The sequence below is a fragment of the Gymnogyps californianus genome, chromosome 1 (genome assembly GCF_018139145.2).
Source record: "Gymnogyps californianus isolate 813 chromosome 1, ASM1813914v2, whole genome shotgun sequence".
In the NCBI taxonomy this organism is placed as follows: domain Eukaryota; kingdom Metazoa; phylum Chordata; class Aves; order Accipitriformes; family Cathartidae; genus Gymnogyps; species Gymnogyps californianus.
Window position 1 is genome coordinate 148358282 of NC_059471.1, and position 22349 is coordinate 148380630.

The following is a 22349-nucleotide window of genomic DNA, read 5'->3' on the forward strand; positions in this document are numbered from 1 at the left end:
AAGCTTGCAGTATGATTAATGGAAGGAATATATGTAATTCAGAAAGACAAAGATACCCAAACAAACTTGCATTAAATGCTTTCCAAGAAAAGGTGATGGGAGGGGGACGAGAATAAAAATCAATTTTAAGCTCTTTACAAAGGCTTTGGAGCCCCCATCCTTCTAAGATTACAGCACGATATTTTTAAGACAACCACGTAGTTTTAAGGGATAAAGAATTTTTAGTTTAGAAAAAAAAAGTTGATGTATTTATATTTTACAGTAGTGCATGTATATCAAGGGCCTTCTATGTGTTGATCCTGTGCTGGTATCTCAGGACCAGCTGGTGGTGGTATGTTGCCCAAAGAGGTTGTGGGAATACATGCTTGGAGATACATGCTTAGAGATACTCAAAGCTGCCTGCACACAGTCCTGGGCAACTGGCTGTCCTGGTTTCAGCTGGGATAGAGTTAATTTTCTTCTTGGTAGCTGGTACAGTGCTGTGTTTTGGATTTAGTGTGAGAATAATGTTGATAGCAACAACTAAAACATCAGAGTGTTAAGTAGCGCTTATCTTAAGCCAAGGACTTTTCAGTTTCCCATGCTCTGCCAGCAAGCAAGTGCACAAGAAGCTGGGAGGGAGCACAGCCAGGACAGCTGACCCAAACTAGCCAAAAGGATATTCCATACCATAGAACGTCATGCTCAGTATATAAACTGGGGGGAGCTGGCCAGGAGGGGCGGATCGCTGCTCGGGCATCGGTCAGCGGGTGGTGAGCAATTGCGTTGTGCATCACTTGTCTTTTCTTGGGTGTTATTTCTTTTTTGTTGTTGTTATATTCCTTTTCATTACAATTATTATATTATTATTATTAGTTAGTAGTGTATTTTATTTTACTTTAGTTATTAAACTGTTCTTATCTCAACCCACGAGTTTTACTTTTTTCCCTGATCCTCCTCCCCACCCCACTGGGAGGGGGAAGGGGGAAGCGGCTGTGTGGTGCTTAGTTGCTGGCTGGGGTTAAACCATGACACCGGCTCTAGGCGGCCCTGCTTGAGCTGGGGTGTTGGACCAGATGACCTCCAGAGGTCCCTTCCAACCTCAACCATCTTGTGATTCTATGAACTGTAACCAGGACAACACTATGAAACCTTAGCACAGTTAGGGCCAGCTGAGCTGAAAGTCACAGGGATTGATGTTGATTTTAGTTACATTTGGTAAAAAAAAAAAAAAAAAAGAGTGTAACGCCATTGCTTTAGATGAAGTTCATTTGAATTCACAGTGTAGGTGACTAAGCACAGTAATTGGCCCTTTTTTTCCCTGAGAAATATGATCTCTATTTGAATGGCAGCTATTTTCACTAAAACAGTCTTTTCATGTAATCATAGTCTTTTTGTGACTATTTAGCATTCCACTGGAAGTTAACTATTGAGCTGGGCTAAATGGCTGCAAATGGTGTATGCAGAGAAGCCTTTTCTTTGACTTATAAAACGCAATCCAGAATGTTTACTGGAGAAGTGCAACTTCACATAGAAGTGAAATGCAAAATACTTCAGAAACGAGGTTACATGGTTTAGCTGAGGAGGGTCTGTTAGAGGCTGGGACTTGAGCAGGGTTAAGTGCGGGTGGAGGAGAACCAGGGCTGAGCATGGCAGGAGGAGATGACAGGTGAAACAGAAGGGGAAGAAGTGGGGTGGAGAGGAAAGAGGAAGAGGAAACAATAGCGAGGGGACAAACACTAGAAAGGATAAATGCGAGAAATAGGCTAGTATTTTATTCTTGGAAAAATACAGATCTCAGACAATTGCAACTATTTGCAAATACCTGCAAATGGTTGTTAAAGTTACTACATTTTCCTTGACTGACTGTCCTTGCCTGCATTTTTCTTTAAAGAGGGCTGAAAGCTTAGAATTGAAATGTTCTTTCTGGACAATCGAAATATTTGCTGGGAAGGTTCTTCGGCTTCTCTGTCATAGCAAGAACTACAAAATAATTTTTTTTGGTCAATCCAAATTATTATTTTGCCTTTCAAACCTTCTGAATACCCAACCTCTACAATAACTTTTGCACAGCATTAATAAATAAAACATCCACACACTCTGCCCATTAGTGCAAAAAAAAAAAAAAAAAGCTAGTATTTAATTCATGAGGGAAAGGAAAAGGAAAAGATTCTTTGTCTTTGCACTTTCCTAGAAATTTCTTTCAACTCTCCAACAAGATGCTGGCTCAGAGGCACTTCTCCTCTCCCCCTAAAGTACTGAGCCTAGTTTCACAAACTGAAAACCAGGTTAGTCTGCAGCTTATCCATGGATAAGCTCCCCACCAGCATCTTAGGTGCCAGTCAGCACTCTGTTATGACAATGTGATAATGTGAATGGTAACGTAAGCCCTCAAAAAACATCTGAGCTGAGGTACCACAGCAATCCCTCTGTGGCTTGTACCAGTTGTATATCAGAGAGGGATGCACTAGTCCAGTCCAGTTGCACTGCGGAGGAGGACACAAGTGTCTGCTTCCTCCCTTTCAGGATACAAACAACCTCAAAGGGAAAGGACCAGCTGAAAGCATGGTGTTGCCACCTTCTCCCCAGCTCACAATGCTGCCTTTCTCTGAAAATGGGAAGATACAGCACCCTTCTCCAGCGCAGAGCTGCAGGGATCAAGGACCACCGTTAGCAAGGCAATGTTAGCAAGCCTAGCTGACCACCTGCTTCCACGAGCCGTGGCACGACTCACAGGCAGGCAAGGCTGGGATGTAAGAGCAGCTGGATCCTCCCCAATACCTGGGCAGGTCCCGGCCACCACCCTCCCATGCCCCACCATGAAGCACCCCTTGCTCTCCAGCTGTACACACTAACAGCCAACATCAGCAGGCAACTCCTGGCATATAATGGGGGGAGCTACAAAGCCAGGTGAGTTATTCTGCCCTCTCTTCTCCTCCTACCTAAACTGTTGCAATAGGGACAGGACAGGAGAGGGACACCAGCAGGTCGAGTCCTGCAGGAACTGCTTCTGCTCTCCCCGTGAGACCTGGCTGGCTGAAGGGGTGGGGGAACAACCCAGGCCCCGCTGCGCTACTGTCATCCTGTCTCCACAGTCCCCATGCTACAAGCTACGGAAATCTGACTGCTCCTGTAGAAAACAGCATCCACAGAGACTCCTCCATCACTGTCACAAAATTGATTTTTTTTTTTTTAATTAAAAACCATATTTGTTTAATCCCTCACAGTCAGAATAGCAATATTTAAATTTATGAGTCAGTGCTGGTCAGGGGACGCAAACATTCAGGGAGTATCTTTATCTTGCCTCTCACCAGAAACGATTTATAGTTTGATCTGACTGGTTACTTTGACATAGCTCCTTTAACCATAACATCTTTCCATTCCTCTAGTAGCAGAGATTTAGCATTTCAGGCTGAGTACATATGTTGGATAAGAACATAATCCTCAGCTCTGGGCATAGGAGTTCATGGTAAGAGGATGGCTCTGCATACAAATTGAAGGTACTGAGATGCAGAAAAGAAAAATACACTAAACCCTAATATGCATATTGTGAAGGCCTTCTGGCATCAGAAGAAATCATCAGTTATTTAATTTGACATCTTTAGAAGCACAGGGACTAGAGGAAAAAAAAAGGAGAGAAAGAGAGAGAAAAAAATTGATATGACCTTTAGTCCGACACTCCAAGTAAAGACTTTGGATAAATACTTGCAGAGAAGTAATATGCCAATATGCAAAGAGGAAAAGAGATAAATGAGACTAGACCATTTCAGTAGAGAAAAATCCCAGAGCTCCCATTCTACATCCATTTCTGACAGCACAGAGATGGATTTATCAGGGGGCAGAAGGGGACACTCCGCCTCACCTCTATTAGCCTTCTTAACGTAGCATGTGCATTCCTGGGTGCAGGACGCAGACACATCTCTGCAGTCCATCTGCTTCCCCTTATTCAGATGGGAGCTCATCTCCTAATGCAAAAAGACTTTTTGTTATCATTGCAAAAATTCACAGTAGGCATCCAGCAATTACCAGTCATCTGTCACATAGAACTGTAGGAATAGTGGGTAGTGTTTCTGGACAAAAACATAAATGGTCAATCCCAGGCATCACCTGACACCACTAGACTTTGTTCTTTAAACTTGTAAGAGACACAAAGAAACAACAAACCAGAGTATATGTGAAACTCTTGTACCCACATGACATACAACTGTCAGACTGTCCCTATTTTCATAATCTATAACCCTTCCAAATTATTAATATCAGCTGAAATCATGCATTTAAATTGCATTGCAGGCAAGGGGCTCTGTGGCAGAGCCATTTCAGTCTGCAGCCCCTTTCCCACGTGCCCTGCAGCTCTGCTGGGCCCAGCAGCATGTGAAGTGGACCTCAAGGTCTCCTCCTTCACACCGCTCTCCCTGCGCAGTGGAGGCCAGAGAGTTCAGCATAGCTAAATCGAGCTTCGAAGAGAATTGGGATTAGAGAACCGAACTTTCTGAACCCACAGTCTGAGCACAGTTCATCTATCCTAGGCCACGCATGGCATCTTGAAATCCCTTCTGTCTATTTCTCTTATGCTAAATATGTAGAGGTGCAGAGGTTTTTTCCTTTTTCTATAAACTCGGCTCGTTCTGTGTAAGCTCTGTTCTCCAGGATATCTTCGCACCCTCTGCCGACACCTTTCACTTCACAAGTGGTAAGCACATTCCGCAGAATAGTCTTTCTTTCTTCCCAAAATAAATTAAATCTGGCATTGTAGGGTCTTCAGGGAAAAAGCATCATTTTGCTTATCTAACAGATGACATTATGAGATGATTTTTTTTTTTTTTTTTGAGAACTGTAAAATACGCTTTTTTGTTATTCACTGGAAGATCTGACTTTTTTAAAGCTATAAGCAGAAGGCCTTTTTATGGTGATATTGTTTGGAAATCAGGATTCATGGAACAGAACAGGAGCAAGTAAGGACCACAGAACAGCAATCATTTTATGGACTTTTTAATCTTGGGAGAGGTGGATTTTGGGTTTTTGGTGGGGGTTTTGTGGGTTTTTTTGGTTTTTGGTTTTTATTCTGTATCCTGTAGTTAAAAAAAGAAATCTGTATTTTAGCATGGACAAGTAAACATCTGAAAGTATGAGCTAACATAATTTCAAGGCAAAAATGTGTGAAAAAACTAATGAATCACTGAACTTATCCTCCCCTCTGACATTATAAATCACTAGTAATAAAATGCTAGTATGATGCAGAGTCAGGCAGCAGAAGCTGTAATCACAGCCCAAAGTAACTGTTCCTTTGGAGCTCATTAAGTGTATCGAGCCCCTGTAATCTTCTATTGATTTTAGGAGCAGTGGTTCAGTTATCAATACAAAAAGCGTAAGGGAAATTTCCAGAAAAGATTCCACATATTCCCTTGAGATATGTATTTTTCAACCATGATTTTTACAAGTTTCCCTAACTGGATGCAGTGACAACTGATTCCTTTGCTCCAGCGCTAAGCCAGCCAGGACAGAGGCCAGCCCTGCCCCAACAGCCTTGAATTCACATTGCTCACAACTACCCCCACGGTGAAGCTTTAATGGTTTCCTGCATGCCTAAGACCTAAGCTTGTAAAATGTATGAAGACATGCTTCTCCTCCCAGAAGTGTAAGTCAGAAGAGGGGAGGGGAAAAAAAAAAAAAAAAAAAATCTCATTCAAAAAGCCTTCTTGAGAAATGTGAACCTGTGAAATGAATGTGCAGTGATGGCAGATGCCTGCCTGACTCTGCAGAAAGTTTAAGTGATAATTAAGGTACATTCTAACAATGGCAGCTCTAAGAATTTTATCCTTGATGCTATGTTTAAAGCTCTAGCTCCAAGGAGCTGGTGAATGCAAGAAAACTAGCAGACTTCAGCAAAAAGCTTGTGACTGTAACCCAGAGTTTTAAATTCTACAAAGAAAGATAGCCTAAGATTTTTTTTTTAAATGAATTTAAGAAGAAAAAAAAAAACCAGTCAGGTCAGTAAGACAATTTTGTGCTTTTTTGAGTCTCAATTCATGATCTTTAAAAAGGTTTCATTAACTGTTATTCCTTTCCTGCAGGGCCCTAAGAGGTTGTCCAGAGAGGTGGTGGAATCTCCATCCTCGCAGATACTCAAAACTCATCCGGACATGGCCCTTAGCCCCCGACCTACTTGGCCCTGCTTTGAGCTGAGGCTCAGACCAGATGGTCTCCAGATGTCCCTTCCAGCGTAAATTACTGCGTGACTCTAAACAGTTACACATTTCCCTGTATCCTCAGAGATGCGCGGAGTCCCTGCTCTATACCACAGCATTTGCCATTTTGTTGGCAACCAGGGGACAATTCTGAATCGTCTGCTTTCTCAACTGGCCCGTTGCAGTCTCTTGCTTCCCCCTTTCCCTATGTGCTGCAATTGGGCAGTGTGCCCTGTACACCCTCCCAGCTATGCAGTGGAGTGAGGAATATCAGCATTACTGTCAGCCTAAAGCCAGCTAGAAGGATAAATGAGAAGATACCTATGATAGTCCACAAAGTGGGTAGCAAAACATAAAGCTGTCCAGTGATATCCAACCAGCCCACATTCAGCTTATAACACCATTGTGACTTTTGCCTCACCATTTTTCATGGGAATCATTCCTTGCTTTTGACTTGCAGCCTTACCACTGCATCTACAGGCAATCCAATGTGGCAGCCCTTGGCTTTCCTCGCTCTAGACAAGATAGCTTGCTGTGAGCCCAGTTCTGCTGTGTTGTTGAACCTCAACGCAGTAAGTTATTACACTGGGAAATAAGCATGAGAAAATTTGACCCTTTCTTTCTAAGCACCATATGAGACCCATACCTTACGGGATAGCAGACAAATGCAGAGATGGTAAACTATCAGCTTAGAAAACCAAATCATATTATTCTAAACATTTCAATGTCAAGATTGATTCTTCCAGTTAAAACGAATACTAATTCAGGTATCCACTAGTTCTCATATGCTTTAATCATATAACCAGCACTCATAAGGGCAACAAATCCCTACCTCCAGAAAAAATAAAAGAAAAAAAATCTTTCAGGTAAAAATACCCTGGTCAGTAGACGAGTTTCTGCCACAGTACGTATTGGCAATGAATAGTTGATCCTATACAACCATTACAAGATACCATTACTAAAAGCCAATCTCCAAACAGGTCATGTCTTTATTAAAGGTTAGCTACAGAAAGAAAAGGGATGCAGAAATAACCATGTACATAACTGGAACAGACGAAGCCTGCAAGATATGCTCTGGCATGTTCCAAAATGCTTCTGTTTCTTTTCCATTTTATCTCCTAACCTCATAATGCTCACATACATATTTTAATTGTACATGAAATAACGTCACCTGCAACTATTTCAGTCACACCAGTCCTTCTGGTGAGGCCATAGGGAAGGCATTCCGGCTCTGCTCCAAGCCGAATGCTCATGCACCATATAACAGACATTTCAGAATTTGTTTCCTCCACCTGGACACTTACCGATATCCTGACTTGCTGCTGTCTATCACCTGGTGTAGTAATGCCTACCAGGAAAAACTGGTATCTGATACCTAGGCTGTTATGCCACCACATAAAACCCCCTTTGTCCCAGCATCAAGCATGATGTCTGCCATAGCCAACTGGTCTCTGGCATGTTGCTTTGCAAAAAGGCTCCTGCAAAGTTCAGGTCATTGATGATAAAATATTAAAAGGAAAAACTATATATCTTCTTTTTAAATAATATTTACAATATGCAGCAGATACGGATACCGACCCCATTTAAAGCTGTTGCGAAGCACTGTAGTCAAAGAGCCAAAAGTCTTTTTTTTTTTTTTTTAACCACACTTGCTGCTATTGTTAGCTTCTTTTGACCATTCACCCCTCTTTAATTCTCAAGTTTTAACCAAACTATGTCCACACAGAAACAGACAGAACTCAGTTAATCTCCACAATGGCTCTGTGTGTACATCTAAGAACATATCCAGTTTTCTCTTCTTCATGGAAGGAATTCAGAGGATTTAACCCCATCATAAGTTCCTCCAAGCAAGAGCAGCTCTGCTACTCAATACTTAACTTGGACTCGTTGCCAGCTCTTAATTTGTCTGTGCATTTGCTCTTTAGAGAAAAATTATTTTCCAGATACCTATCTTAAATTACTTTTCAAATTCTGGTTCCTTTCTGCATTTCAGAGAAGCACGTGAATGTATTTTGAACTGGTATTTCCATTTCTGTGATCAGATATGAAAGTCTACTGTTCTGTAATTAACTGGAAGCATGTAAGTGAAAGAGTCTAGGAAATAATGGCTGTGTTCAGGTCGCACCTGAGCAGAGCAGGATAAGAGTTTATGTTCTGAAATTCAAAGGCCCCCAATCATCATTGGGTTTTGGTATCGCTTTTGACTCAGCTAGCCTATTAAAGAGGCAGGGACCAGCTGCATTGTTCAGATCCGTATATGAGTGTGTGTCTGGTATTGATGCAGAATTTGGTTTCCATCCATCCATGTGTCTGTGTTAATGCTGCAATGCCAGCAAAAGTAGTTATAGGTTGAAATGTACTTAAATCTGAACTGTTATTTGAACAGTCCCTGAAATATGCAAAGGAAGAGAAAGAGGAGACTGATGGCTCTGCCTGGAGAAAACCACCCTATTTTTTGCCTAGCGCCAGTTACATAATTTAAGTTTCCTGCAAAAAAGATCCTCTTGTAAAAGCAGAAGCATTCAAGTGTTCTCCCATTACACTGGCTCCAGCAGCAGATTACAACACACCAGTTCTTGCCAATACAGCTACTCCCTAAGGAAGAAGGTTACTCAAGATTTATCTGATGGGGAGTTTCTTTAAGTTATCAGACACTCAGATTCCAAAAATCAAAACCATCTTGTGGCCTCCAGTGTGTGCTACCAACACCACAGCAAGCCCAAGGTCACCGGCACATCACGGTTAGCTCTGTGCTGCACGTCAAACTTCACAACATCACCCAGCTGAGATGGCAGGTCTTCCTGCTGCAAGCTTGATCCAAAGCCCATTTAAAGCAACATAAAGACTTCTATTGACTTCGTTTGGACTTTGGACCCATTCCCAGAAGCACAGTAGACTCTCTGATGGCTCCCAGCATCCTAAGAATTAGAGGCAACCTGGCAGTTCTGGTTCCAGCTAACAGAGGTCAGTGTTGCACATAAACAACAGGTGAGACCATGAAATTATTATCCATATTCATGGAGTGCCTCCGTTTCAGTTAAATGCTGGTGACATCATATGGTGTCACCATTCTGTAGTTTGTATGCTTTCCCACAACACTGCGGAGGAAACCTGACAGGGCTTTGGAGCCTATGGAGTCCTCAGTTAGTTTTCAAAAAAGATTTAAAAATTTAAAAAGTACTTTTTGTTTAACACATTATTTTGTAACCCACCAAGAAGGAATTTTATACCAGAGATCATTTTGAAATACACTTAAGTATTCACTATGTATTCATTTATCTTTTAGAAAATGTCATAATTTTTCTTGTTGTATTTAATAACTGCTAGTTAATTATGTAAAATCTCATCCCATCTGCTTATTCCTTCACACAGCGAAATTAGAGGGCTTGATTCTACAGTCATTACTCACAGAAGGAGAGGCATTGATTTAATGGACTTCCCTGAAAAGGGATTACAGTATAGGATCCTCTGATATTGATTTTGTGACATCATAATCTTTTCCTCAGAAGCAGACACTGATGACTCAAGATAATATCAGTGCAAGATTAGGCAGGGGCAGCCAAGCTAGAGAAAGAACATTATTAAAAAAACAAACCTCCTAATTTACAGTAAGCAGACTGCCATAAAATATTAGCTATGTTCCCTGTTTTGAATAAAAGTTCTCCTTAAAAAAAAAAAAAAAAAAAAAAAATCTGAGTGATGTTTCTCTTTCATCTCTTGCTCTGCTTACAGTTACTTCCATGAAACTATTGTGAGCTAGAGCATTTTTTATAGGTTAATGGGTTCTCTTTGAAGGGATTAAAGTCACATTGATTATTAATTATTTTTTGATGTTTTAAATTGATGTAAATGTCCAGAAGCTCTGACGAGCAACATCCTGTAGAAATCAATACCAAATAAAAACAAAAGCAGCAAACAACAACAACAAAAAAACCCTTTGCTCAGCTCCTGAGGGAAGAAATTGTAACTTATTTCTGTTTGGAAGGTATACCACCCCTGGAGAATACCAGCAACTGGCATAAATGATAATCATTTCTCAGTTATCCAGAGCATCCGTATTTTGATGTGTCTATCTTTCAGACTTCAGGCAGAGTCTGCAGATATTTTGCATACAGAACAAAGCTAGGCACAGCAGTGCTAAGCAAATAATAAATAAATTAATTTCATTGCTGCTGGAAAATGTTCATTTTTTTTCTTAAATCCGCCTTGCAATACATTGGGAAAACATTAATTAGCATTCTTTCTGTGGAATCTTTCCCCACCAATTCTCTCTACTGTTCTTCACCACATTTTAATAGGGTGTTGGGGTTTTTTTTTGTTTTTTTTCTTACTGGAGTTTAAAATTTTTTTGCTGTTTGTAAGCAGAATGAGAACTAGACCCTTCCTTCTTGTTTGATAGGTCAATGAGGAGTAAAGATTCTCCATGTTAAAATGACTTCCAAATGAACGATGAGGAAATGATTCTGAAAAGCTGTGGTGCAGATAACAGGCATGTGCCAAACAGCAGATTACACAAAGATAACAAGGCAACTGGGACAAGTGGTCTGCTCTGGGGACTCCTCTCAGCCTTGAAGAACAGCCCCTTCTTGGTTCATCCTAGGGATGTGTCTAAACCAAGAGGAAATGATTGAAACGTCTTAAAATTGAAGGAGTTTCTGATCTGATCGACAACTTAGAGACTGGGTCCTACCTCTCTTATCCTGAAGACTTGGCCTTTGCATTATATAGTCAGAAGTCAACATAACTAAATTGCGGACCTACAGGTTTATAGCACATGAAGGAGCTACAGTTGTTCAAATGCTTTTGACATGACTAGAAGACCCTGTCTCAACCTCCCTAAAGAGCACTGAGGCCCAACCATTTCAAAATCACAGCTGTTAGATTGACAGGCAACATTATCTGTTTTTCCCAAAGTACTTAAAAAGGAATTTAGGATTTTTATCCTCCAAGAGGTTTATATCTACCAAACAGCTACCTCGTGTTAAATTTGTGGCTGACATAGAATAGCACAGAGTTGTTGACTTCTGTTATCTCCATTCAGCTCCTCTGAAGTGCTCAATCCCTGTGCTTAAATGTCCCACTTGAATTTTTCCATCCCCAACATTATGTTTTCTACCCATTCACAGTGCCTGTCCCACATATTCTCTTCTCATGTCCATGCTGCCACCTCAAGACCAGCATACTGAAAGCTGAGTGTATTAATTCCCTTAAAAACATATCTCCTGATAGCTCTCTTCCCTGTTACTATCAGCTGTGTCACCAACTTTCCGATCACCGATGCTTACTGTAAAGCATTTCTTCTCTAAATACACGCATAACAGAAGAGAAAATGCAAAGATAACCATAGTAATTTGAGCACAGCACATACTACTTTTGCTCTGGTACAATGTGCTATCTTTATGGCGAGCCAGACATGATGCATATCATTTTATTTCTGGAACTCCTTCATTTAAAAGCTACTGTAATTTCCTAGCATAAGAATGAAGGAGTTCCAGAAATGAAATGCATTACATTTGGCTTACCGTAAAGACAGCAGACTTCTTCCTTAGGCGTTGCTCCCTTCGCTAGCTGTATTCATTCAAGATTACACAGTGCTATGAAAAGCAAGGTAACCTTTCTGTTTCAAGTATCTCTTATTCTCTATTCACCTGTTGCACATTGTGCACGTGGCAGCTAGTATGTGTTGCCACATTTCTTTCATAAAGATTTTTCTCTTTTCAACTAAACACTGATAGAAGCTTAATTAAAAAAAAGTTATAATAGCTTTTGTGTGCAGAACATATTTAATAAGCCATTCTCTTCATTTTCTTAGTAGATTCCTAAGTGCTAAACTCTGTGTAAAAATAATTTTAAAACATTTTTAACATTTATTAAAGTTTGATTTTTTCTTTACATTGCAACCAGTTACATTTTGCTGCAAGAATAGAATCTTTAAAATCTTGAGTAACAAATATGTAATCACTAATTTACTAGAAGATAAGAGTGCTCAGGATGACAAAAATGATACATACTTCTCCAATGGAAAAGGCAAATAATTTTAAAGAACACTTAAAACCAAAGTTAACTACGAGCCTTTTAAGTTGTTCAGCAAAAAGACTTGTTTTCAAAGCTTTATTTTTTGACATTTACCGTCCTGACCCATATGTCTAAGTAAAAAAAGCTCTCTTCTCCAGAGCTGAGACTGCCTAGTAAAATAAGTCTCAAGACAGATTTACACAAGACTTTGTTCAGTTTAACATTCATTCTGAAGCTCTGTAAGGTCATTTCACGATCTGCCTGGATTGCTCTGTGTGGTGACATCAGAAACGCAGAGATTAGTGGGCTTCTCAGGTTCAGTCAGCCCACCGTCTGCGAGCCCTTTAATGAATTGCCATGGGATCACCACAGGTAAGTCTTTATTCAGCATGGTCCCTGTCTTAACCCGAATGAGGGAACACCCTTGAGTGCAGCTTCTGACTGAGGTGTATACAACCTAGAAATTGCCTTGTTGACCTCATGCAATTTGAGTCTGGGGCTCATAACTCCTGCAGGGATGAAAGATCTTTTCTTGATGGTCCACTATCATTTCACCACATTGAAATCAGAAATTTGCCAAAGAGTGATAGCAGACTCTTATTCCACTGGCAGAGAGGGTTTTGCAAGTGCCTACTACAGTTTCGTAAACATGAGTTGACATCCAAGCATCCTCTTCATTAGCTTTGCCCTCTAGAATCGCCCTGGTCTAGAAATAATCCATGAAAATAATGAAGTGAGAGAGAACGTGACTTAGAGAAGTTTTGGGCTAAGGATTACCATTCATAATAAACTTTTCTAAAAAATAAAAGTGTATGCTTTTGCTGGGAGGATGCTTTTCTCTCCCTTATGGCCTGGATAGTTTCAGACTAGTGGTAGGCAGAAAAGTTGACTGTTTTACCTCAGTAGCTCCTCTGAGTCTGTCCCATCATGAGGAAACCTTACATTAGTTTTGCAAACAAAAATGAACTGGTAAGACAGGGGCTTTTTATTTTTATACTAGTAGGACATGGTCATGAGGAAAAAAACAGACAAACTTGTTGTCCTGGTTTCAGCTGGGACAGAGTTAACTCTCTTCTTAGTAGCTGGTACAGTGCTGGGTTTTGGATTTAGTGTGAGAATGATGTTGATAACACTCTGATGTTTTAGTTGTTGCTAAGTAGCGCTTATCTTAAGCCAAGGACTTTTCAGTTTCCCATGCTCTGCCAGCAAGCAGGTGTGCAAGAAGCTGGGAGGAAGCATAGCCGGGGCAGCTGACCTGAACTAACCAAAGTGGTATTCCATACCATGGAATGTCGTGTCCAGTATATAAACTGGGTGGGGTTGGCCGGGAGGGGCAGATCGCTGCTCAGGCATCGGTCAGTGGGTGGTGAGCAATTGCATTGGGCATCACTGGTTTTTTCCTCCCTCCCCCTCCTTTTTTTGTTATATTCCTTTTCATTACTCTTATTATTATATTTCATTATTACTATTGTTAGTATTATTTTTTACTTTAGTTATTAAACTGTTCTTATCTCAACCCACGAGTTTTACTTTTTTTCCCTTTCCTCCTCCTCACCCCACTGGGAGGTGGGAGGGGGAAGTGGCTGCATGGTGCTTAGTTGCTGGCTGGGGTTAAACCACAACACTTGTTTTCTTGATAAGAGCTTCAGCCAGCACCTCTTAGAGAAAGATAAGAGATGCTAAAAGGACTCTGTACCAAAATTCATATTTTCATATTAAGTGTCCCTTTTTTTCTCCCAGCCAGGAGAAAACAGTTGTGAAGCACTAGGGCTCCCAGCTGTGAAATCAACCTTTCTCTTAAAAAGGTTTCTCCCACAGAAAGAGGCAGTGTCCTGATGGTATGGCTTTTGCTTCAGATTATTAACATTAGATGCAGCTATTCTTGAAAATTACACCAATAGAAACACATTTCCTTTGTTGGGTAAGGTTGTGCTGAGTAAAGTCTTGCAGAATCTAAATCTCTTTGAACGCCTTGGTCCATGTAAACCTGAATTTAGACTTCACTATGACACCAAACTCCATAAACTGATGTAATAGTGGACAAAAGTCTACCCTGCTAGACATAAAAAGTTGTCCTTGCTAAGAGAAAGAAAGAAGGTGTTGCTGCTTTATATGCAGAGCCTGAAGAGCATATATAAGACTGATATACAAAGACCTCAGTCTCCTGGAAATAAAGACATGCATTTTTTATTTGTATTTGTAGACAATTTTCCTGAAGAGTGTCATCCCCCCTATTTAGTCCATACATGGAATTACTGTGACAACCAGTTTTCTCATTGTTTTCCTACTGAGAGCATTGGTCAGACCCTCTTGGAGGTGTAGCAGATTGTAAATGATGTCCCAGCATCAGGTTTGGCATGTTTAAGATGCTTTTGTCCTCTACTTAAGATCTACGTTGTCCCACACAAATAATACAGCAAGGAAACATAAAATCACCCAGGTGCAAGCTACTAACAGCATGGGACATCTGACATATTGGTCACATAACCCAGGGCAGAACTTCAACTGGTTGAAGCTCAGTGTAGACATGACTAAGGGAAGGTTGCTGGATTGCAGTTAGAAAAGATGGAAAAGATAACATCAGTCACTGGGATCAGGGAACGTGTCTACTTTTTATTGTTCTTTATAAGCCGAAGTACAGCTTTTCCTTTCAGCTGTGATCAGCCATGCCTTTGCCACACCAAAATGAGACAATTACAAAGCAAGCTGCTAAAGACTATGCCTTCCAGCCATTCAGACTGAAACACTGGAGAGGCAGACCCATTGCAAAATGGCAATATATTAAGAGATTCCTACAGCAGAATGGTTGGAGGCTTTTCCCTGAAGCAAGACACAGCCCTGTTCCTCTCCCGAGTACTGTAAATCCATATTAATATATCTGAGCTCACACACAATGCCTTTCTTCTGCTAGTTTCTAAACTAGCCATCACATAAGAAAACCACTGAAGAAAGAACGATAAAGGTTCAAGATAACATTGTTGTATTTCAGAAAAAGATTGTGGTATTACCCTGGAGCACAGAAAGCATTCACATTGCACTGTGAAAGAAGGAACTAAATATTACTAGCCCATGGGCAACAATATCAGGCACATGACATGCAGCGGGCAATATCCTTGTTTGATCTCCTTTTGTCACCGACCGTACTGGCAACCTCAGACAATGTCAAGAGTTGGAACAAGTTGGCACTATTACTTTACACCATGAAATAGGACAATTGGAAGAGAAGAGAAAATGTGCTTTGAGCAGTTTTATCACTGTGCAAAGTCTGCTGATGATTTTACAAATTGCCAGATGGGCATCAAGGCCACATCAAGCAGATACAGCTTAGCAAGTGACATTTGGGCTGCTAACACTGGAACAGCAAGCACGCAGACATCAGTTGTGCCCGTCTTCAGATTCATCAGTTCAATGTCGCTGCTTTCTCAATGAGATTAACTTCCAGGTGAAGCATCAAATTAATAACTTGAGGCTGGATAATTTTCGTATTGCTTCAACAAGCTGGCAGAACTAAACAGCATAAAACTACGGAAATGCTTTGTTTTGAAATTAGCTGTTTTCAATTATTTGTCACTGCAAAAAATATGCAGACATGAAAGAAAAAATTCAGTGAATTTCAGGCTCAGGAAAATGGTCCTATTCCAGTGATCAGAAACAAGCACTGCTCTTGCTTGCCCAACTTCTTTCCTGTAACCACGCTCACTTTGAGCATCCTCTGAAGTCTCAGTTCTCCTCTTATTGTAGTGTCTAATAATAACATACAAGATAACTAATTACAGTAGACTTACTATCCAACCAAAGTCATAATCCAGTCACACATGGTGTTACCGAGGCACCTCTATTGTGAGCTACAGCTTTACCTTCTCTTACACTACAAAATTCTGCTAATGCTCATCAGCTTTCTTTGTCATTCCAGTCCTGGGTTTGTCTGAGTTTTATCTGGCTCAGAAGTGATGGTTACTTTCCAAGAGAATTAAAACCTGAGGCCTTGGCTACTTTCAAACCTTACCAAATTTCTTGAGATTTATCATTTATTTTACAACTATAGTATTTTACAAATTTAAACTATGTATTTCCTGTCTTGCTTTACCACAGTAATTTTTGTCACAGTAGTGCTAGAAAAAAAAGAACAAAAAAGCCCACCGTCAAAACACCTTGATTTTTTAAAAAAGCCAGGATTCAGAGTAATATGAACACTGTGACTGTGGGATAAAACAGCTACTTAAAACTGCATGCACTTCTATATTAGGGAACAAACTAGAACCTTCATCTTTCTGCTGGGCCATAACATCCACAATTTTACTTTCTTAAAAATAAAAATTTAAAAAAAAAAAAAAGACCAAATTTCAAGGATCAAAATTTTGTCTGTATATTAACATTTTATCTTGCATAAATGTATGTTTCAGCAGTTATGAAAATGAGACAGCTGACAGTTGACTACTATATGTGAACAGATGCTGTGAAAGCTTCCCTTTAAATAGTTCTGTCAATGCAACGTCAATTTTAGAAGTGACACCACTGCTGTTCTAGGACATGATCCTGCAAACTCTTATTCACACAGGGAGTCCTGCTGATTTCCATAGAGCATTTACATTTATAAGACTCTGAAAGGTCAGGTCCTTAGTTGCGGAGCTCTCCTTAACAGTGACTGACAAATATACAACAAAGTTTTTAGTAGTGCTGAACACTGTACTTTAGGGCAATGACATTTATAGTCAGTGGTATTCGCCTAGACAGTACATACATTTCCTTTTAGAAGTTACACAAAGCATATTAAATATGCTTGAGAAACCATTAAAGGAGCAAAAGCATAAAGATTAAAAATGTCATGTGAAACCAAGCTTGCAGTATTAAGCAGAACTTTGAAAAATTAATCTGCCAAGAAGATAGGCTGAGCCTGAACATAGCACGGTGCTGATCAGAAAGCAACGTTAAATTCTGCCACGATAAAACCGACACGATACACCACCCGCCCCTTTGTTAGCTCCATTTTCATAACGGTTCTCTTGCGGGGGGGGGGGGGGGGGGGGGGGGATATGCATAAAAGATAAGAGACATTTAATGGGGGAACACGTCGCGGCGGGGTGCGTTTGCCCGGAGCCAGCGCCGCAGCCGGGCGGCGGCAGGGACAGGGGCCGGGGCCGGGGCGGGCGGTGCTGAAGGACAGCGCGGCGCCCCCGCCACGGCCCGGCCCCGCGGGGCAATTACACCCCCAAAACGCCACATCGCCCCTCTCTCGGCACCCCTGCTGAGAACCGGGTAACTTCGGAGGAGGCTGAGGGTGGGAGGAAGCGCCGCCGCAGCTCCCCCGGGCTGCTGGCACTTTCGGTGGGGATACGGGAAGAGGGGGCGCATCTCGCCCCGGGGCACGGCGGAGCGGGCTGCCCGGCCGTCGGATCGCGCACCGCGGGGCGGCACCGCCGCTTCCCTTGTTCCCCCCCGTCCCCCCCCCCCCAATCCACATGCAGATCCTGCGCGGCTGCCTGCGAGAGCACAAAGCGGGGACAGCCGGGGCTGAGCCCCTGCCTCCGTCGCCCCGCGGGAGAGGCGGAGCGGGCACAGCCACCTGGCCGTGCCCGGGCGCCGCGGTCCCGCCGAGCCGCCGGCAAGGCACACAAAGGCGGCGCGGAGGGGGCTCGGTGCCCACGGGAGGGGGGGACCCGCACCCCTCCCCTTCCTCGGCACTTACCTTCAGCAACACAAAGAGCCAGAGGAGGCAGGAGCGGGCCCCCGGGGCCCCCCGCCGCCGGCGGCCGGGCATCGGGGGGGACGGCGGCCGCGGCCCCCGGGGGCGGCCGGGCAGGGGGGGCTGCTGCTCCTCTGCCCCCTGGCCCCCCGCTTCTGCCCCTCTCCTCCCTCCGCTCGGCTCCAAGCCGTGCCCGGCAATGGCGAATTGCGGCAGCATCAGGCGGCCGGCGGCGGCGCCGACCTCCCCGCCGAGCGGCGCATCCTGCCGCCCCCGCCCCTTTTATTTGGGGTTTGCGGCGGGGAGGAGGAGGAGGATAAGGAGGAGGAGGAGGAGGAGGAGAAGGAAGGGGAGGCGGCAGCGGCGGGGGGTGTCTCTCCTCCCAGGAGTTTGGGCGATCGCGCCACTCGCTGCTCGGGAAGGGGTGGGGAGAGCCGCTCGCCGGCTCCGGGAGCGCCGGCTCCTCGGCGGGAGCGGCCCCAGCCCCCGGCGGAAGGCGAGGGCTGGGAGCCGGCGGCCGCCGCCCTGGCTCCCCCGCACCACCCTACCCCGCCCCCCCGGCTCTCGCTCCCCCTCTCCCAACAGCATCTCCCCTCCGCGGGCAGGCAAAGCAAGGCGGCAGGCAAAAATGCATCCCCGCCACCACTCCCCAACACGCACAACAGTCCCTCCCCAATGTCATTTTTCCTGCCTCCCGCCCCCGCGCCCCGCCACGATCAGGGGACAGAAATGCCGCGAGCATCCCGGAGGGCCCGGCTGGCGGGGCAGAGAAAGGACGGGGCCAAACCCTGCCCCTGGCAAGCCCGGCCCCGCACGGGGCTTTAGGCTTCTGCGGGAGGCAGCTGCTCAGTTGCGGCTCTGTTGGAGCTACAGCTCCAGGAGCAGTAGCCGGTACCCAGGTACCGTCAGCAGACACAGTGTTTGGAAACAACGCAGACTTCCTTATGGCTGTTCTCAGGAGGTAGAATGAGCATGTGGACAGCTCTTCAGAAGTTCAAGGTATAGGTCTAAGCCTGTAAGGGGTGGAGTAGAACTCATCCTGCCCCACGAGATACTCAAGCCCGGTGATTAGAGGGACACATGGAGAAACCTGAGGTCACATGCCCTGTTGTGTCTTCCCCCCCCCCCCCCCCCCCCGCACCCTGCAATCCTACAATTTGATTGGGACTGTCTCCAAACTTACAGATAAGCAGGCTATTCATCTTTGCAAGAGCCTTGCTTAAGATGATGTCCCCAGGAAAAAAGGGGGGGGGGGAAGGGGGGGGGACGACACACAAAACAAAACCCCAGACCAACTATACATCCCCTCCATTCAACCACTATGATGAAAATAGTCTTTCCAAAATGAGAAGACTACATCAGACTCTGGTTTGTCACTGACCGCACTCTCACTCACATCAGTATAAATTAGGATGCATCCTCGGTGCAGCTATCAGAGCTATAACCAATATCAATCTGAACAAAATAGGGTCATAAGTGTAATAAGGCTGTGTCTGGGGCATTAAACTTCAGAGCAACTTTGGATCTAGGTGTGGTTACATTGCTTATAGTAATGGGCCACCACCTTGCTTTTCCTTAAGAAACTAAAATAGTGGCTGAAAGTAGATTCAGAGTTTGTTTTCAAATTTTCTAAGTCATTTAGGCAAGATGAACTCTATTACATTCTTGTGGGAATGTCCTTTAAACTGATCAATTATGAAGTTTTTTTCTAACAGCGTTACTCAATTAGACAATAATGAATCTGCATTTCAGAGCCCTGTCTTGCTTATACGTGGCATATTTTTGATTTTCACATAATTTGGGCCTTCAGTCAACAAAACCTTGATTTCAAAGTGGCCAAAGCCAGAGAGGGATGTCCTTATTTTGTACTGAAATGGGCCCTTGAGCAGTGATTTGCCACACTTGATGGGGATTATCTAGAAAATGAAGGAGAAATTCAGGTCCTGTGTAGATACTGGCACAAAGCCCAAATTTAGAGCTCCAGAAGGCAAATGCTATTCATATCTTCATTTATAAGAAGCTGGGGACAGAGAAGACCTACTCAATGCTACCAGTGAAGGACACAGGCCTCTCTTGGGTACCCATCACTCCGTTGGTGTTTGGAACATTATCTGAAATTGGTATGCAAGGAGTTAACCATAGCTAAATTTCCTTCAGTACACAGGTTTAGGATGAAGAGAGAGGTTATCTGAAAGACAGAGCAGTGAATTTCTTTAGGAAATTAAGATTGTCATCAGTGCTTGAGACCCGTGGATTGAATTTTAGGCTAGGAACTTCTTGTTTACTAAGTAAATTAAATTGTAATAGTCAATGATTTTTTACATTAAGATTGTACTTTATGCAGTCTTTCTTTTCCAATATTCCACTCATTTACAATACTTAGCTGTTAAAATGATGATGGCATAAACAAGACTAAAGACACCTAAAAGCAAAAAAAATTAAATATAAAAATCTAGTAGCATTTTAGCCTCAGAACAACACTATCTGAATCAAAGAGTTAAAGTGAACAATAGCTGAAAGAAGTGAGAAGCATTTCTGGAATGAAACCTTCAGTAAAGGACTAAGATATTAAAACATTCTGGTCTGGCTGTTGCAGCAAAGAAAAATGCAGCCAAGAGAATACAAGAATTGCATCCTTTTTACATTATGGGGGTCTAGTGATACTCAACCTTTTCAAAAAGTGCCAGTGCTTTGGAAGATTCCAATCTGCCGATAGAATTGAATCCTTCAGAAAATGACAATTAAGTCTTTTTTTTTTTAAATTTAAAAAAAATTTTAAGAGGTGTTTTCTAGCAACTATTCAGGATTGCGTTAGACACAGGCAGTAGAACAGTTCCTGCCAAGGAAAGCCTACACCAGAGTAGAGAAAGAAGGTATAACGTGAGCAAAGCTAACAAGCAAAGATTGGCATACTGGAGAGGTTGGCTCCAGGCTTTTTCAGTGGGTGAAACCTGGAAAGGCATACAAAGCATTTCTTCAGAATGCGAGAAGGTAGGATGTGAAGGAGGAGCAAAAGAAATTTCTTCTTTTCTGAATAGGAGGTGTGAAAAGTAGATACAGACCCGGGGGGGGGAGGAGGAACTATGAAAACAAGGGCAACTTTCTAGCATCTAAACAATAAAAACAGTGAGTCTACTAATAAACCAGCAAAGCTTTAAAAATAACGAGACAATGAGATATCTTCCATTTATTTATGGAAAAAGAAACAGGGCAATTTGTAAGTGTTTGCAAGTGGTCAGTTAGTGAAAAATACTGATACAAGGGTATTCCAGAAGTCCTTCAAGCCCCTATCCACTGGTCAAAGGTACACTGAGAGTCAAAAGGCTTCCTAAGGGCTCTATAACCCACTAAATCACCCCAAGAGGAAAGGAAGGAAGTATTTAGCAGCATACCTCACAAATTAGTCTGGAATTTGGTTTATTTGAATGAAAAACATGCAAACTTTTGAGAAAAAATTAAAAAAATAAAAATCAGCATAAAAGTGCTCAAATGGGGAACCCATTCCAGGGTCAAACATGGCTTTTTCTGAATCAGATACTGTGGTTTTGGTGATTTGACACAAAATGCCGCTGCCCCCCCCTTGCATTCCAGAAATCTGAAAAAAACCTTCTTGGCACAGTACAAGCTGAAACATATTCCCAGTTACTAAGAAGGCCCTACAGCAAGGACTAAGTCGAAGCCCTGACCTTTGCATTTGTGTAGCTCCTGCAATACAAAGCAGCTAACTGAACACTAACGGGAGTCCTTCACTCCACCAGCAAGTTCCCTCGACTCACATAAGACTGATGCTTGTGAATCCTTGCCATCTTTTCCCTTTTATCGAAGGTCATATGTGACATTATGGCATGGATATGTGGCCAGAGCATGTTGCATTATGAGCATTTCTCATTTTTCCCTAGGAATCTGCTCTAAGCGTATACTTGGAAGGCATCCTAATTTTTCTTGGGCTCTACGCTGGGCTGCAGTAGTATCAGAGCAGGTTTAAGGGCCTTTGGTTCTCTCTAAATCCACCTGGCAGAATTACGGTGAAGTGGAGAATTTGGAGCAGAGGGACCTGACAGTGAGGTGCATAACAGGGTATTATGATACAGATGAAATTCCCAGAGTCCTGTCTGTGCTCAGTAGATTTACTGTAAAATCTAGAGATGAATTATTTTGTGACGGGCAGTATGCAGGAACATGATAAAGATATTTCAAGGTATTATAGGACACAGATCACTAGAAGACAAAAATCGTTAAAAGAATATCCCCTTGCATTTTAAGAGCACCACGTACAAGCAGGACTCCACATCAAACACACTGTGTCAAGAGCTTCTCAGGTAGCTCATCAACTACTTGAAGGTTGTGCTAGTGACAACGCTAGAGCTTTACCTTTAATTTAATGACCTGACAAATTAAAACAATCGTGGTTGCTTGTAATCAGTGATTTAATGAATCATCCTAACTGAACCAGCATTAATTACCATATATCACCCTAGATTATTAGA

At 42.7% G+C, this 22349-nt stretch overlaps 1 protein-coding gene across 1 annotated transcript in view; it reads right to left on the minus strand.

Moving 5' to 3' along the window:
- PTPRO (protein tyrosine phosphatase receptor type O) overlaps positions 1-18081 on the minus strand; it is a 158272-nt gene extending 140191 nt beyond the window's left edge. The window contains exon 1 of the mRNA XM_050905772.1: positions 17866-18081. Coding sequence (XP_050761729.1) covers positions 17866-18081 — 216 coding nt within the window. The remainder of the gene's footprint in view (positions 1-17865) is intronic.
- Positions 18082-22349: the final 4268 nt, after the last annotated feature.